This window comes from Rhipicephalus microplus, chromosome 5 (genome assembly GCF_043290135.1).
Source record: "Rhipicephalus microplus isolate Deutch F79 chromosome 5, USDA_Rmic, whole genome shotgun sequence".
NCBI lineage: Eukaryota > Metazoa > Arthropoda > Arachnida > Ixodida > Ixodidae > Rhipicephalus > Rhipicephalus microplus.
This window is the reverse complement of record NC_134704.1, coordinates 26,657,840-26,673,875: the sequence shown is the minus strand read 5'-3', so window position 1 is coordinate 26,673,875 and position 16,036 is coordinate 26,657,840. Positions and strand designations below refer to the sequence as shown.

At 46.4% G+C, this 16,036-nt stretch overlaps 1 protein-coding gene across 2 annotated transcripts in view; it reads right to left on the bottom strand.

Moving 5' to 3' along the window:
* LOC142817696 (suppressor of lurcher protein 1-like) overlaps window positions 1-16,036 on the bottom strand; it is a 219,706-nt gene that overhangs the window by 59,408 nt on the left and 144,262 nt on the right. For both annotated transcript variants that reach the window (XM_075895050.1, XM_075895049.1), the window contains one exon: window positions 11,268-11,457. In XM_075895050.1, coding sequence (XP_075751165.1) covers window positions 11,268-11,431 — 164 coding nt within the window. In that variant the 5' untranslated portion in view covers window positions 11,432-11,457. The remainder of the gene's footprint in view (window positions 1-11,267; window positions 11,458-16,036) is intronic.

The window sequence follows — 16,036 nt, the reverse complement described above, 5'->3', positions numbered from 1 at the left end:
CTAACTAACTAACTAACTAACTAACTAACTAACTAACTAACTAACTAACTAACTAACTAACTAACTAACTAACTAACTAACTAAACTAACTAACTAACTAAACTAACTAACTAAATAACTAACTAACTAACTAACTAACTAACTCATTGCTTCAACCATACACACCATACAGACCACACGCCCACATATTTACCCCTTTTCTTTGACGTCCCCGAGCAACAACTATGTGTAATGTTCACGCCACTTAATTATGGCAACGGCACTTGCGTAGTTTTGAATTAAAGAACGCAACCTTAAGTTGCTTGTTTCAGCCGTGAGAATCATCGCACACCCAAAATTTTTACGGCCCCTTTTTAAGACACTAGTTTACAGCCCATTCGTTCACTCCAGATGCTGGCATCCCGTTGTGGAACAGCGAAGGACGCCCACCGCGCTACGCCTTCCCCCAAAAGCACCAAACTGCGTGCAGACAACTCGGGCAAAGCTGTGCAAACAGCGTTGACGAAGCTATACAAGCGCCTAATAGGGTTTCATGGAGGTCGACGACGCCATTAGTGCCCCGTGACATCGCAAACACGGAAACATGCTCTCAGTTTTCGCGCAGAAGCACTCGTAAACGCAATGAGAAGCTCGTGGCTCCAACAGATAAGCATCCAGCTCAGCACACATTCCTTTTTTAAAAAACAAACGCCTTATCAACATTCAGACATGCGATCACGGTGATGACGATCAGAAGATGCTCTAACGCCACCCTGTATGGTATGTCGATCCACCACTTTCACGGAGCCAAGCTGTCGAGAGGCGGACAGACGCAGGAATCGAAGGGGTATCAACAAAGCAAAAAACAAAAAAAAACGAAAGAAATAGCGAGGCTGCAAGTTGTCGTAACCAGGCGGTGCGACTCGGCACGTGCCGCGACCTCCGTCCGCGTCAACATTTTACGGCTTGGTTTCTTCACTCTTTTCTCTCCTCAAATCCGTGCAGCGAGCGATAGTGCCGATGCGGCACAACCGAGACACCGGAGCGAAGCGACGTGTCAGTGTTCCTATAAGCAGCTTATTATAGAGACGTCGACGATGTGACAGCTACGCCGCGTGGTGGATGGGACACCTCCCGCCGGCACGGAAGCGACGACTGCTCCAATATAGACACCTTTACGAGCAGGTATGAGCTTTACGCAAAAAAGGGCAGGTTGAAAGTAACTGCTATGAACTCTTCTCTCATGTTTTTATTTTAAACGAAAATCAGATATTTAGGGTGAGTTTGATGTTTTCGAAGAACAGTTCTACCTAGAGAACTTATACAAAGGAGCTAACAGTCGACGCGATGATGCTAACTTACCAACTCTATTGCTGACGAGAATGCAGCCTGGCTAGAAAAAAAAAAAAGAAACGCATAGGTGAAAAAGATAGGAACTACTGCCTTCTACGTTGGTGTGAGCCATTCATATAGGCCATCATGATAATCATATTTTTGTCGACAGTAGCGGCGTTACTATTGTTATGCAGAAAAGAGGTCCGCTAGCCTTGTTTCATTGTAGTGGTTCTAATGCTATATTTTACGTCTGCTAATCTTGTATAATATGACATATACCAAAAGGGCAGTGGAAAGTTACTGCGACGGCGTTATTACTTGCTTTCCAGCCATCGTAAAGCCTACAGGGATATCATTCGCGCATAAGTGTTTTTAAACTTGAATCGTTCGCGGGAAAGCATATTAGTGAAAGTGGTCAGCTAATGACAACAAACAAAGAAACAAACAGACGAACAAAAAGCTTTGCGAACGATAATTACTTAAGAAACATCGTAATCCCATCTCAGTTAAAGAAACGGAGAGGCGGAGGGGTATCTTTAGCATGTTTCGTGCTGGGACTCGGAGAATTAAAATTTTATGAGATGGTTAAGGCTAAACGTCGCTAAATGTAGCTTGAGAGCACTTAGAAACCGGTGCATGTGCCTGCTGGGCGACGAATAAGACAAATGAAAAGGGTGCAGCGCACGCTACGCCACGCAAAGTTATCGCATTCTTGCGCAGGAAAGCGTACATGTATATAGCACCAACAGTTCTGCACGCTATAGTGTTGCAGAACACGCTGACGCAGCGTGCCTCCGTCGAAAGGAATAGGGAGTTTTAGAATAGCGCACCGCGAGCCCTTGTGGTGCGCTCGCTGCTACTGCGCGTGCGTCGTAACGCGAGTCGGCGTTCACGTTCGCGGACTGCACGCAAAAAAAATTCGAAATTGCGCACGGCGATGGCGGCCCGCATGGGGCCCGCAGGCGCTGGTTTCGAGGCTACGGCGTCGCTGCGATCGCGCGTTCCGGTTCGCAGCAGGGCAAACGCTATACTAAAGCTCATAAGGCGCCCGCAACGCCCGCTACGCCCGCAACGCTTGCAAATGGTATTCTAAAACTCCCTAATGACACAGGCGACGGCGTAACGCTGAGCTGTTGCGGCTCAAAGAACGGTAGGAGCAGATGAGGCGGCTCGGCAAACTCTCAGCCCAACAGCCTTTATCGGCGCATGCAATCTTGGTGTGCCACCCTTGTAAGAGGAGAACGCTTTTACTACGGGAATCGGGCGTTGGTACGGAGGTATGCGGTAGCTTTATGTTGGTGAGGTGCTCGTTACACCGGACGCGTCTCTAGGCGTTGCAGCGGTATACGCGGGGTCCAGAATAAACGCTCACTGGTGCCCCGACGTTTTCTCGGGTCGACGCCAGGCTCGTTCAACGCTAGCGGAATTTCACGAACAAGCGCTGCATTCCGGGACCTGGGAGACAACGACCGGAAGTTCTTTCAGCCAGCGGCAACGTGAAGGTTTACTGGGTCAGTATTAAATATGGCAACTATGGGAGAGGTGGCTACGCAAGGGGAATGAGAACCGCCCACTACATGTCGTCAAACGTCGGTGGTGATGAAAAAACAACAACAACAAAGTGTACAGTGATAGTCGGGAACGTACTCTTCCGCGATTCAAGTAGGATATATAGTTTTATGTTAGCGCCGAAAGTGGTAAAAAGAACTCACTAGGGTCCTTACGTCCTCACCTAAGACGACACGAAGTCAAAAGGTGTATTCTTTTTCTTCGTAGTTTATGTATCTATCCTCCCCCGGCCATTTTTGAGAACTTTCTTCAGTTGACGTGGTTTTGCAAGGCCTCTATGATCGATGCTGTCATGCAACGACGTCATCACTAATTGATGCATTTCAATTTATTTCATAATCACTACTATGCAGTTAAACACAACAATTATAATCCCTAATGTTTTCCTTGACGTCATTGACTGTTCGATTTTACGCTTCCGTATAATTTCCGCCAATAACACAAACGACTCAAAGAACAACTATAAATAGTACTAAATATTTTTGCCGCCCTGCGCTGCATGTGTCTTATCTGCTGTAATTTCTTCTCATAACGAGTACCAACTATGCGTCGTGAATAACTTGTTTCTAAGACACAATCGTAACGAGGGCTGCGCACAGAGGAGCTTGTTTCCGTAATGAAAGGATAATCACCCTGCGTCGTCCACACGTCGTCCTTAAAACCCCGTAAGCACGTCTCCGACGCGTGATTAGGGAGCGCTGCTAGACGTGCATAGGAAAGCTGCAGCTGTGTCCGAAAAAGAAAAAAAAATCGCTTCTCCCCGCTAGTCATAATTCACGCGCTCACGGGGGAGTCGTGGAGCGAGTTTTCTTTTGGCGCCGCATTCTGGATTCAAAGGAAATTGCCAGTGGCGAACGTGACCGGGCTTCGAAACAGCTTGTTTTCGGGGATGACTTAAAACACGCGCGGACGCTATCGGATGCGTGCCAACGGCGCAGCATGATTGGGTGATAGCGCGCCGGCGGCATTTCCCCTAGATTATCGGTGGAGGGATGAACGTGACGTTATTCGTATCAGCCGGCCCTTTGTTGATTACTCGTATTTCGTTATTCGATTAAGAAACGGCCTCGTTTGTTTGCTAACACATGCTGGCGAATCGCAGACTGATTTTCGCATCGCGTCGTTGTGAATTATATACGATTCGTCTATGGCGCCAGACATGATCCATATCGACGCAGCGTTCTGCCTCTATAATGAACGAACGTTACAACAATTTATTTTGGGGCAATAGAAGCTGCGCTAAGCATAACATTACAGAAAAGCACGAGAAGGCAACATCGGCTCAAACCACGGATAACTGGGCAATTTAGCTACGCCTAATGGATTTCGCTGGTGACGTGAGCCACCACGAGTTAAAATTCAGAGCGTAAACATAAAAGTGATTTTCAACAAAGCGAAATTCTCGCCAAGCTTGGACTCATAACCTTTACTTCTTAATGCCTTGTAGTCTTTAAATCTTGCGATCAGAAATTATAATCTTGCTTTAATGAAAACCATGTTCGCATTTGCCGATAAACAAGTAAGCTCATAAAAATTTGTGGCCAAATCTGCGCGATGACCAGCAATGACTGCCAGAGCTTGTTCTGTTACAGTTAAAAGATCAGGAATGCTTTGTAATCAACCAGAATTTTGCAACAAAGGTCATTTCGGTACCGACATTATACTGGTACCTACATCTTGGAAACCTAACTTTTAAAAATCGTGATTCAAGGCAAGGTGTCGCGTGAGCAAAATGCAGTCAACAAACGCATGCGGAGAGTGAATATACGCCTTCATTTTTACTTGCTATCCCAATGTTTTGTTAGTACGCCCTGTCATTCCGCTATTTAGCGATTGGTCAGGGGTTCTACTTTTATATCGCGAAAATGCCTACCGCTTCCTGACGTGGCTTATGTACACGATTTAGACGACCTTTAAGAAGTCCCCGAAAGCATTGACTTCACTATTGTAGTAGGGATGGCTTAGTGGCTTAGACAGATAGTGGTCGGAATAATGAGGTAGACAGCTAAAGGAGGCAACATAACAGAAAGAACAGGTTAATTTTTTTCCTGTCTGAACAGTGCCGCGCTCAGTAGTCTACAACAAGGTGCTGATTTACTGAGCGTCCGCGTGATGGCACATCGTAGTGCATTGAGATATTGTCTAGTTCTTTATGTTTCTGTTTTGCTATCGCGATACAAGAGACGGTGCTGGTAAATAGTGCACGAAGTGGGTAATTCATTTGATCACACGTTGATTGAATAACACTTGAAGCAATAGTAATGACTGGTTCCTATTCGTCATTTATCGAATTCAGTCAAATCAGCGCCAGCTGGAATGTACAGTCGCGGCCACAAATGTGTAGAGCACGCAAACAGCAGGTTTTCGCTCTGCGGGGCGAAACATTGAGGCAGTATCAGGTTCTGACGTGGTCAGCCTGACAACTAGGCCACGCATGCTTTTGATACACCACTTCAAAGCCCGAAGCTGCCTCAAGGTTTCGCCCCGCAGAGCGAAAACCGGCTGCTCGAGCGCTCTACACAAGCGTGGCCGCGGATGCACAGTTCACTTGATGAAGTCCAAAAAATACCGGTTCATGGACACGCAGCTATAGTTAAAAGCGAACGAGACACCTCTAAGTGTATTTACCTTTTAAACGAAAAAGTTCAACTGCCAGTGCTGTATGTACACAGTCAAATAATTTAATTTATTCACGTGCTAGAGAGCTACAATACGAATATGAGGGAAACCGTTGTGGAAAACCCCGGGTTAATATGCGTCGCTAAGGTTTTCTGACGCGCACCACGGCCGAACACAATAGAGTTGTTACATTTCGCTCTCACGGATGTGTGGCCACCTTTGCCGGGAACGATACACGCGTCCTAGAGCTCACGCGCATACGCCCTAGTAACGAAGCTAACACGGTTGGTCTTTTCTCTGCAATGACAAACCGAATCAGATTTATCAGCTAAGCATTGGCGGGAGACCGAGATAGGTTTGCAATGTCGCGATATTCAGATTTGTCAGCTAAGCATTTGCAGGAGACCGAGACAGGTTTGCAATGTCACGATATCAATCAATCAATCAATTAATCAATCAATCAATCAATTTGGATTCACAATAAATAATATTGATGGGGTTACGTCCCAAACCACGATATAATTATGATGGACGCCGTGGTGAAGCGCTCTAGAAATTTCAACCACACGGAGTTCACTTGTACGTGAATTTATGTACGCGGGCCCCGAGAATTGCCACTCACAACGAAAATGCAGCCGCCGAGGCCGGGTATTTGATTTCGTGACCTCCGGGTCAGCGGCCCGGTCCCATAACTACTAGACCATCGTGGCGGGTAATAAATCAGGACTTATCCCCTATGTCCAGTTTGTCTGTTCAGCATGCAGAGCGTGCGGCAGAAACCGTAAACTCAACACAGAAACTTGACCTAAGCCGACGAAGTTAGTTAACAGATCCAGACACAACAAGAAGTAGGTCAGACTTTCTGGCAGCAAGAACGAGTGGGGCCGAGGGGGTTCGTACGAAGCCGCCTTTCAGGCGTAACTGGAAAGAGAACAGCTTGACCAGACACTCGCACTTTGAACGCGCGGAGTTAGAGGTTTCTTCTGATCGTCCGACAGCGCAGCCGACTCGAACATAACGCACGGAGCTGTGCGACGCTTGCGCAGGCTGGCCTTGATTTGCACGCATCAGCGCAACGAGCGGCCGCACGTTGGTCGTCGCTATACGAATGCAGGAAACAAGCGGGCGCGGCCCAAGAGAAGCGCAAGTTTCTCTCTGCCACCGTGTCCCAGTTTCACCTGGTCGATCGATGCGGCTGGGTCAGCCACCGCCACTTCAAGGCCTTCGCCGGAAGAGGAAGGCGTCCTTGCGGACGGTATTTCCGGCCGTAAGGGTAATAACGTCGGCAAGGTTCGCGACCTTTACGCCCTCGTAACGTTTAACGGAGCCGGAGCCAGCCAAAAAGCAAGCAAACGCGAGTGTGTTAACAGGACGACATGGAAGCTGCACCGAAATTGTACGTGACACGCTTATTTGTTGCGTCGCACTTACAGTAGCGCACGTGTTGGAACAGTGCATAAGTACTGCGCGAACGTGTGAGTTTCTACCTGCATACATACATACATACATACATACATACATACATACATACATACATACATACATACATACATACATACATACATACATACATACATACATACATACATACATACATACATACATACATACATACATACATACATACATACATACATACATACATACATACATACATACATACATACATACATACATACATACATACATACATACATACATACAAACATACATACAAACATACATACATACATACCTACATACCTACATACATACATACATACATACATACATACATACATACATACATACATACAACATTAAAAAAAATAAAAGCACCCCACCGCGGTGGTCCAGTGGCTAAAATACTCGGCTGCTGACCCGCACGTCGCGGGATTGAATACCGGCTGCGCCGGCTGCATTTCCGATGGAGGCGAAAATGTTCTAGGCCCGTGTGCTCGAACTCGGGTGCACGTTAAAGAACCCCAGGTGGTCCAAATTTCCGGAGCCCTCCACCACGGCGTCTCTCACAATCATATAGTGGTTTTGGGACTTTAAACCCCACATATTAATAAATTAATAAAAAGTAAAGCTGACCTTTCACAACATTAAATTGCTGCGAACTCAAGGTGATCAATGTATAGGTACATAGGATTGATATAAGATACATACAATCAAGTGAAACAACCATAAGAAACACCCCTTCGGTGTTACTATACAAAAAAAAACAAATAAGCCGAACACATCTTTGTCTTTTAGACAGAGTATAGAATTAAGGCTAGATTGATGTGGCTTGAAAGTCGACGCATGAATATTGACTTTGAGTTCGCTGAGCACCAATGACGGAGGTCCCGCCTGCGGTTTACTACCTTGGGACCTCCTCCTGCATACTTAGTCACAATGTAAACTTCTGGCGCTAATAAAAAAACATTGATTGATTGATTGATTGACAAGGTAAAGGGTAGTCGAAATAGCCTAACAAACATTTTCAAAAGTGGAAATCAAATGCAAAATGATGTATAGAAAACAAGTGTTCAACTTGGTGAATAAAACGCAGGAAACCGGGATGCCTGAAGACCAACTGCACTGAAGATAAAAAGAAATAAAGAAAGTCGCTATGAAAGAATTTACACCTCTTTGCCTGTCGTACTCCTATTGGCTTTCACAAGCTGCTTTGACAAGCAGCTTGTGCTTTGACAGGTGCTTTGACAAGCACCCTTATAAATTGTACCTGTCTGCTATGCCATTAATTCTAAGAAACCGTCTCCTCCAGGCTAGTACCATATAACATTCTGACCGCATACACCAGAAAGGCAACAAGAGAACGTTAATGCACAAATTAGGTACCTGATTTGCGAGGGTATTCAGCTAACAATAAATGCTGCGTCTTTATATCCCAAAACCATCATATGATTATGAGAGATGCAGTAGTTGGGATATCAGGAAATTTCGACCACCTGGATTTCTTGTAGGGCGTGCACTTAAATCTAAGCGCACGTTTGTTCTTCGCAGTTCGCCCCCACTAAAATGCGGTCGTTGTGGCTTGGAATTGAACGCTAGCCCTCTAGATTAGCAGCATGACACATTACGTGCTAAGCTTCCTTAGCGGGTGGCCTTTTCACAACAGACCTTGACTGCCATAGCGCGCAGTTACATTAGGCTTATTTTTGGGCACTTTCAATATACTTGCTTCTTAGATAACGGTGTTTGCAGGTGGGAGGGGGGTGAGAAAGTTACGATAGTTTTCAGCTATGTAATTTTAATAAAAAAATTAAGTACACTTCTAAAGTGTCAAAAAGTGCCGTTGACAAAACTTTTTTAATCACAAGTTTTTGTAAAGCTGACTCTGCCGCTAAACGAGAGTAATTACAGAGGTGCACGCTTTACAGGACGCACATCGGCTCACATACAATATCCGTTAAAGACGTCGTCGCTTGTGCCCACCCACTTCATTTTCCTGTCTTGTTAGGGGGAAGAGAATAAAAAAGACACGTCTCCTTTCTCCTCCAAGCACTTCCAGTCACGTGCCTACTTCCGAAACGAGAGGTGGTACACGCACACTTTCTGACGGCTTGCGCTTCGTGTCTACTTCCCACCTTTAACCACCTCGAGTTCATGGTATATACAAGTTCAATGTATTCACGGCAATGCGGTGCAACGCTCGCTAAATCTTTCTAAAACCAAGGAGGTTACACCCAGCGAGTATAACGTAGCAACCCTTTCTTGCCAGATAGTGCTCAATGGACATGCCATTGGCTGTGCTAATGGGGAATGACAGACAGGAGAATTCGGCTTTTAGTTAATGCGCACGCTGCGAATTTTTATTGTTCAGCAACACACATGAGAAATCTCCCACTGGCACCACCTTTCAGGTCAAAGAGTAAGACATGTTACGTACTACGACGAGGGACGAACAAGTACCGCTTTAAGGAGCTTCGCCCCTAAAACGTCATTTCTTCGTGGGCGGCTAAAGGCTCTCCGAAACCAGCGCGTTGTTCAAGTCGAACGGAGAGCGCCATAATCAGCGGCATACGCCACGACGCTGCAACGACGCTGCTTCATCAATGTCGTTTGAAACAATCTCCTGAAAGCTTGACTTTAACCTATCCTCTCAGAGAGCACAGCGTTCTGGAGATCGGTCACGGCAGAGCAGGAAAAAGTGTCTAGATAAAAGAAAGACAGTGAGAGAAAACAAAAGACCGAAAATCGGGAACGCTTCCGAAGAACCATACTGCAGCCGAACGCCCTGCGTTCGGAACGGGTACACCGGAAGATCCTTTAAAGCCCGAAGGCTTTCAGCTCGATTATATGCGACGCGAGCGACGTGGTGGGCCTATGGGTCGCTCAATGATGCAATATATCTGGCCTTTTTTTTTCTCGCTCTACTTTCTTTTCCTGGCGTCCACTTCGAGCTCTAGAAGGAGTGCCCTTCGAGAGTAACCGGCCTCAATTTGTTATCGAAAGAGCGAGCGATAGAAGATAGTCGCCACACATGGCCCACGTGAAAACTATGCGAACGAAGAAGATAAGAAAAACGGCTAAGTTTGTTAACATGAGTGCGCTAGAAGGATGAATAATTGCGTCTTCTCAAGAAACAGAAAACAGGCGACAGCCAAGTCCGGCCATCGCTTCGCGGCAGGCGTCTTTTCTTTTAAAGCGGGGACGATGAAAAAGCACCCTGACGGGTCTTGTGTCTCCTACACCGCTTTGAATTTTTCGTCAGCCCCCTCTTTGTGACCAGTGTGCGGTAGAAGAGTGCGGTGATTTAAATGAAAGAGGAATGGATGTCGGTGACAATGTCGGTGAGGAATGGATGTCGGTAGTTTCGGCGTGTACGCATGAAAGAAGGAAGGAGGGAAGCGTGTCGTGTTCTTGCTGAGTGACGTAGACATTCGTGGACAGGTCCCGAGCGCGCGTTGCTGCCGTTTTTTTCATCTAGTTTATAATAAACTAATGCCAAAACAAAACAAAAATCGATGCTTGCCGAACGACATGTAAATGATGGCGATTGCTGTCGCGAGCATTTTTCTTGTACAAGCGGGCGTATACGGAAGTTGAAATCTTGCGAAGTTTTTAGTGAAACGGACATTTTTCTCCTTGTGATGAAAGATATAAAAGGAATAACGAGAATGGGCGAGCGCCTTTTGAAATTTAGTGTATAGTGCTGCATGTGAGTTCGGTCAAAGAATTAAAAAATATTATGTTCCAGCCGCTTATAGTAGTCTCGATAGTGTAATAAATAGAAGTTGCTATGATATGCTTGATAGTAGCCATAGCAGGTTCGCAAGTATTAGAGGATATAAAAGTACACAAATAGTACACCACAAGTGCAAACGTATGCCACTTTGATTTCTGGCGCACATTTAGGAAACCCAGCTTGATGTCTTTTTTATTTTTTGGTATGTTCTTCTCCTCATCTATTATAGCCGCGTACTAACAAGCTCAAGTTTCTGTACTAGTCAACCACACTAGTGTCCAGAAATTTCTGTCTTTCCTTGTTGAAGTCACATACACGTGAATCAGGCACAGTGTGAGATATATCGCCATTTTTTGCCATTTTCACGCTATTCTTGGTTGAAGATCACGCGAAAACTGCTTTAGTGGCTGACGAGAAACCGTGATAAAGCGAGCATAATCTGCATTAGCACATTTAAAAGGCAGCAAATATCGAAGCCTTTAAAACACATGAATCGGAAGAAGCCATGAACTTTTAGCGCAGCGAACAGCCTGGCCACTTCGATCTGCGGGATCTGTCGAGTAGAAGATAGAATAAAGTGCTGACTCACTCCTTGATGCCCTCGTGAGGCATGTAAAGGTCAAAGTCGGTGAACTTGATCTGGACGCGCTCCTTGCCTTCCCCCTGGAAGTGGTAGTTGCAGCGCGTGCTTGGCGGGTACGGGTTCGGGTAGTTTGGGCTCGTGATGGTGCCGTTCTTGGAGCTGTTGCTCATGATCACCTGGTCACAGCTGCCGTTGCCTGCGCAAGGAGAAGAAGAAAAAAAGAATATGTGTATTATAAACGCAAGTACAAGAGTTTCGGTTCGCTTCATGACCTAAATGTAGGAATGAAACGGGTGCGTTGAGAAAGTTACGGAGGCTCTCCTGCATCTACCCATACAAGTGAACAGTTCCCGGGAAGACGGAGGCTCAAGAAGATAAAAAATTATACATCCTTGGGCTTGAGCTAATAGCACCTCTGTTCAGTTATTTTTCAAAAATGACACATTACTCAACACATTAATCACAACATCAGAAGCACTAAAATGATTACTGCAACGGCCGCTAATGAGGGAAGTGTTAAACTAGAAATCTGGTTCCTAACATGTTAAAAGTGGCCCCCAGAAAACACATTGCAATATTTCCCTCATCTACGGCTACAATACGACTGAATATTCAAGTGTTTTTATCACTTTTACACTTACTATAAAATTCGGTTTTCATTTTTTCACGGCAGTGCATCGCGCACACCAACGACGGCTTGCAGAAACAAAGACGCTTTGACCAATTAAAGTCACTTCATTAATTATTCACGTATAGCTTTTGTCTCTCTATCATCGGGTTTCTTTGCCATGGTGTCGAAATCATGGTCTTCCTTTTTACGCACCAAAATTCACATTAGCCTACACTCGCACATATGAAATATTTGAAATATGGCACGCTCGTTCGACCTGGACTGCATTCATCGACAGCTCATCGCCTTATTATGCACGAGAACTGCTCCCGAATTCATATTCGCATTCTTTTCTACTTCGTTCGGGTCGCAATGAATAATCAGCAGAGTGGCGATTTCTCAATGTTTCGTTTCTAGACCATCTCGACACAAAGCAAAATTGTATGCCGAGCGAATGCGAAGCGGTTTCAGGTTCTGCGGAAAATAACGAAGAACGAGAAGACGGTGTCACGTTGCGAAGTATGGCTACGCAGTGCGCTCCCGCTCATCAGCCAATGGGAGACGCGGGAGAGCCGGCTCAACTTTCAATGGATGTATCATGAGGGATGTTGCGAGCGGGAAACCCGATTCATGCGTCTAGGCGCGATTCAATCAAGGAACAAGTGATGCCAGGATTACCTCTGCGCCGCACAAACATGTCTCTCAGCGACAGTGACGCGGGGACGTGGGGGTGGGGTGGGGGGTGGAGGAAACGTGAGAACAGGCATCCTGCGGGGGTTATTACGACTAAAGACACAGAAAAAGCACGCAGCCTAGCACACCGACATGACGCCTTGACAATAAACAAGGCATTTGCACCATGATAGGAGTCACAGCAGTTGTGCTGGATACGTCACCATATTACTTCAAGACCGAATACACTTAAGCCAATATATTTTTTAGCGACTATAGTGATTTCTCCGTAAGATGATGAGATTCGAGCAGACGTTGCGAAGTTCGTCGAAACGAACTTTGCCTGCAAGAAATAGTTCTGACACGTCTCAACAAAGTCAGTGTTGGAGAGAAACATGCTGAGGAAGATGAAGGAGGCACTTTCCTTATCTACTTTTACTCTCCTAAGATGCATCACATCAATTCCCTGCGTAATATAAGAAAATCAACAACTTTTGTTTGTCATATCTATGCCGTTAGTCGAGGAGGCAGACGCAGATACGCGAGTAGCTGCCCTCACCAGCCACACAATTCTCGCTCAGTTTCTAGATTGGCCTCAATATATGTCTTACTATGGTCTTACGTGCGGTTCTGCTGTTACTAGTAAATCAGTAATACCTTCATCTCGAAGTCTAGATACTGTGCCTCTTTCTGTTTTCTTTATTTCCGTACTGTTTTTTTGTTGTACATTGTTCTTTGCAGCTCGCAACTGGAGCTGCAGCTCCGTACAGGTGACTAAGCCCAGAGAGGCCACCTATAGCGACCCGAGAGGTCATCATCGTCCAGCTTCCTTCACCCCATCTCCCCTGTGCCTCCTCGCGCAATTCTTTCATGAATCAATAAAGTCGTTTATCTACCTACCCACATTACTATTGATGCTTGTGCTAAGATAATTGTCTCGCACTGTAGACCCACCCGAATTCGAATCACCTTAACGCGCAGTTCTGTGCAAATCAACATTGGACTAATTGGATCTTTGGAGCAACCAGCGGAATTGCACCCTTGTCAAAGCAATCCTGTTCAGAATGAAACGTCGTGTTGTACAATGCAAAGACAAACTCTCCAACGACGAGTCGCATAATTCTTGTACAGCTTGCAACGCCTGGCCACTCGAGACCGAAGCGTCGACACCTGTACGGGTTAGAGCAAACGGTGAGCCACTGCTACACACTGTCGACGTAGATAGGTGCAGCGAAGTAGAGGATGCAGTTGGCGCTGTATAATCGATACCTGCCGTCACAACGCAGCCAGCGATTGAACGAGCTTTGCGACAAGCCCAAAGCCCTCGCTGTCGTACCGCAGAGATTAGCCAGTGGGCTTACCGTGTGTCAGGAAATATGCCCTTTTTTTTTCGCGAGGATTCGTACCATGATGTCTCTATCTTCCATTACACTGCACGTCACTAGTCAGCGGTACAACATCTACATTCTCTCGAAGAAGGCCACCAAAAAGGGCGAGGCAACCGAGCCGCATGGCTTCTACCCTCGTTCGCTGAGTGTTTACCCAGTCGTTCGGTGGCGCCACGACCGCGCGCGCTAACCTTCTGAGAACACAAAAGGAGGGGACTTTGCGGTAGCGATCTGCAGACACTATTGTCTCTCAACGACGTTTGCTACAGTCCCACACGCACCGCGATGTAGATCGACAGAGTACGATAGATTGGTTTTGTTGGTTTCGCCGATGGAAGAAATACAATTAGGCGTTCCACCTTACGTGCCTCGAGCGGGTTCTTTTCGGACTTCTTCGCAGGTTTGTCTATTCTTACATAGCCTTCACGAGAGCAGACAGGTTGAAGTAAACCAGACTAAAAGAGTCAGAAAGCACTAAAAAAAAGTGGGAGTGGGATTCAATTTAACGCGAGTCTTCGTTTGCCACTATTCGCAAGATGAAAAGGATAAAGAGAATAAGGCTCTTTAGCTTCGTGTCCCATGGGAGTGCTTGATGTACGAAGTAGGCTTGGGCAATGTATGTTTTCAAAGTCTCATTACTGGCTATTTACAATGGCAAGAAACTAATAACACAGATTTGTCGTCAGGCCTACGTCCTAACACGTGCACGAGGCTCAACGAGGATTCGACTCCATGTCAGAACACCGATCGATGCTTTTTTGTTTTCCGCACGATCCGGGGTTTCGTGCATAAAGACCATTCCTTAGGTAAGGACGGAAGTGGCGACAAGGGTATTTTTCAACCGTTTTGCCAACAGCAGGAAACGTCGAGCGGCAATCGAAAGTTTTGGGGGGCGCGCTCGCGATTAATTTATCACTCGGACTCCCTTTCCGGTGGTCCCGCTGGGGCTTGAGCAAACGACGGCGGCAGCGGGCGCCAGCGCGACGGACCCGCTCCTGAAAGAGTGATGGCGTCGACGACAATGACAGGGCCGAACGGCGAGCACGAGCACGATGAGCCGTGACGAGTGCGCATCGGGGACGCGATAAATAATGCCCGCGCCTTCCGCGCCCAATAGCACTTCGTCCCCGCATCGAAATGAGCGCAGCGCCGCGCCAGTGTGAACTAGCGTTAGCCAATCACACAGTGAAAAACCTGTACAGCTACGTATTGTCTAGTAAGATCAACACACGGAGATTAAGTGTTGACGCGCGATACGGGGACACCATTTGGTTCATATTCATAGGCAAATATGAAGCCTCGCTCACCATTGTGCGCGCGTGTTTGTCGAGACAAATATCCGACAGCCTAGAGCTATAAGCAATGCGCCGCGCAATCACGGTGTAAACAATCCCGAGTGTCGCCGGGGAGCGAGTGAGACAATACCATACACCTTTGTTATTTTCAATCGGATTCGTTATTGCATCAGTTGTGCTGAACCCACCACGCTCATTGAGCGGACAGTTGCGTTAATACCAGTATCCATGAACTATATTATACGGTGCGGATCATGAATGAATGCCAGCAGCCGACTTGTTCATGCTAAGCGACTTTCTGTACGAACAATTTTCAACAGCACTATCAGAATCAGCTTAGGTAGAGGACACTGCAACAGAAAGCAAATGAACATCCGTGAAGACATAAGCTATGAGCAATCCTTTTTCATTTTTAAAGAAGTGTAAGCGCGGACGCCGCCAGAAAAAAGTGTGCCAAGGCATTAAACATAAATTTCCAAGCCCTCCTGCTTAAATTAAGGGCATTGTAGATGAAGCACGGACACGTCAGAACGCTTGACACTTCTTTCAATTGTGGCGCTATATGTCTCAAGACATGTAGCTCTTTTCGCGCTGCACGCAATTAGATAAATACGGGGTATCGGCCCGAGCACTCAAGGCGAATTCAACAATGACCGCTCCTCTGTATTGCCCATCTCGCTTTCTGTACATTGTCTCTCCCCGTTTGCGCGATTACGTATTACTTGTTTCGCAACAGGGACAGGTGGTGCTGGCGTCACTACAGCACTTACTCGATGCGCGGAATATTGTCAGGGACGCGGAGGTCGGCTC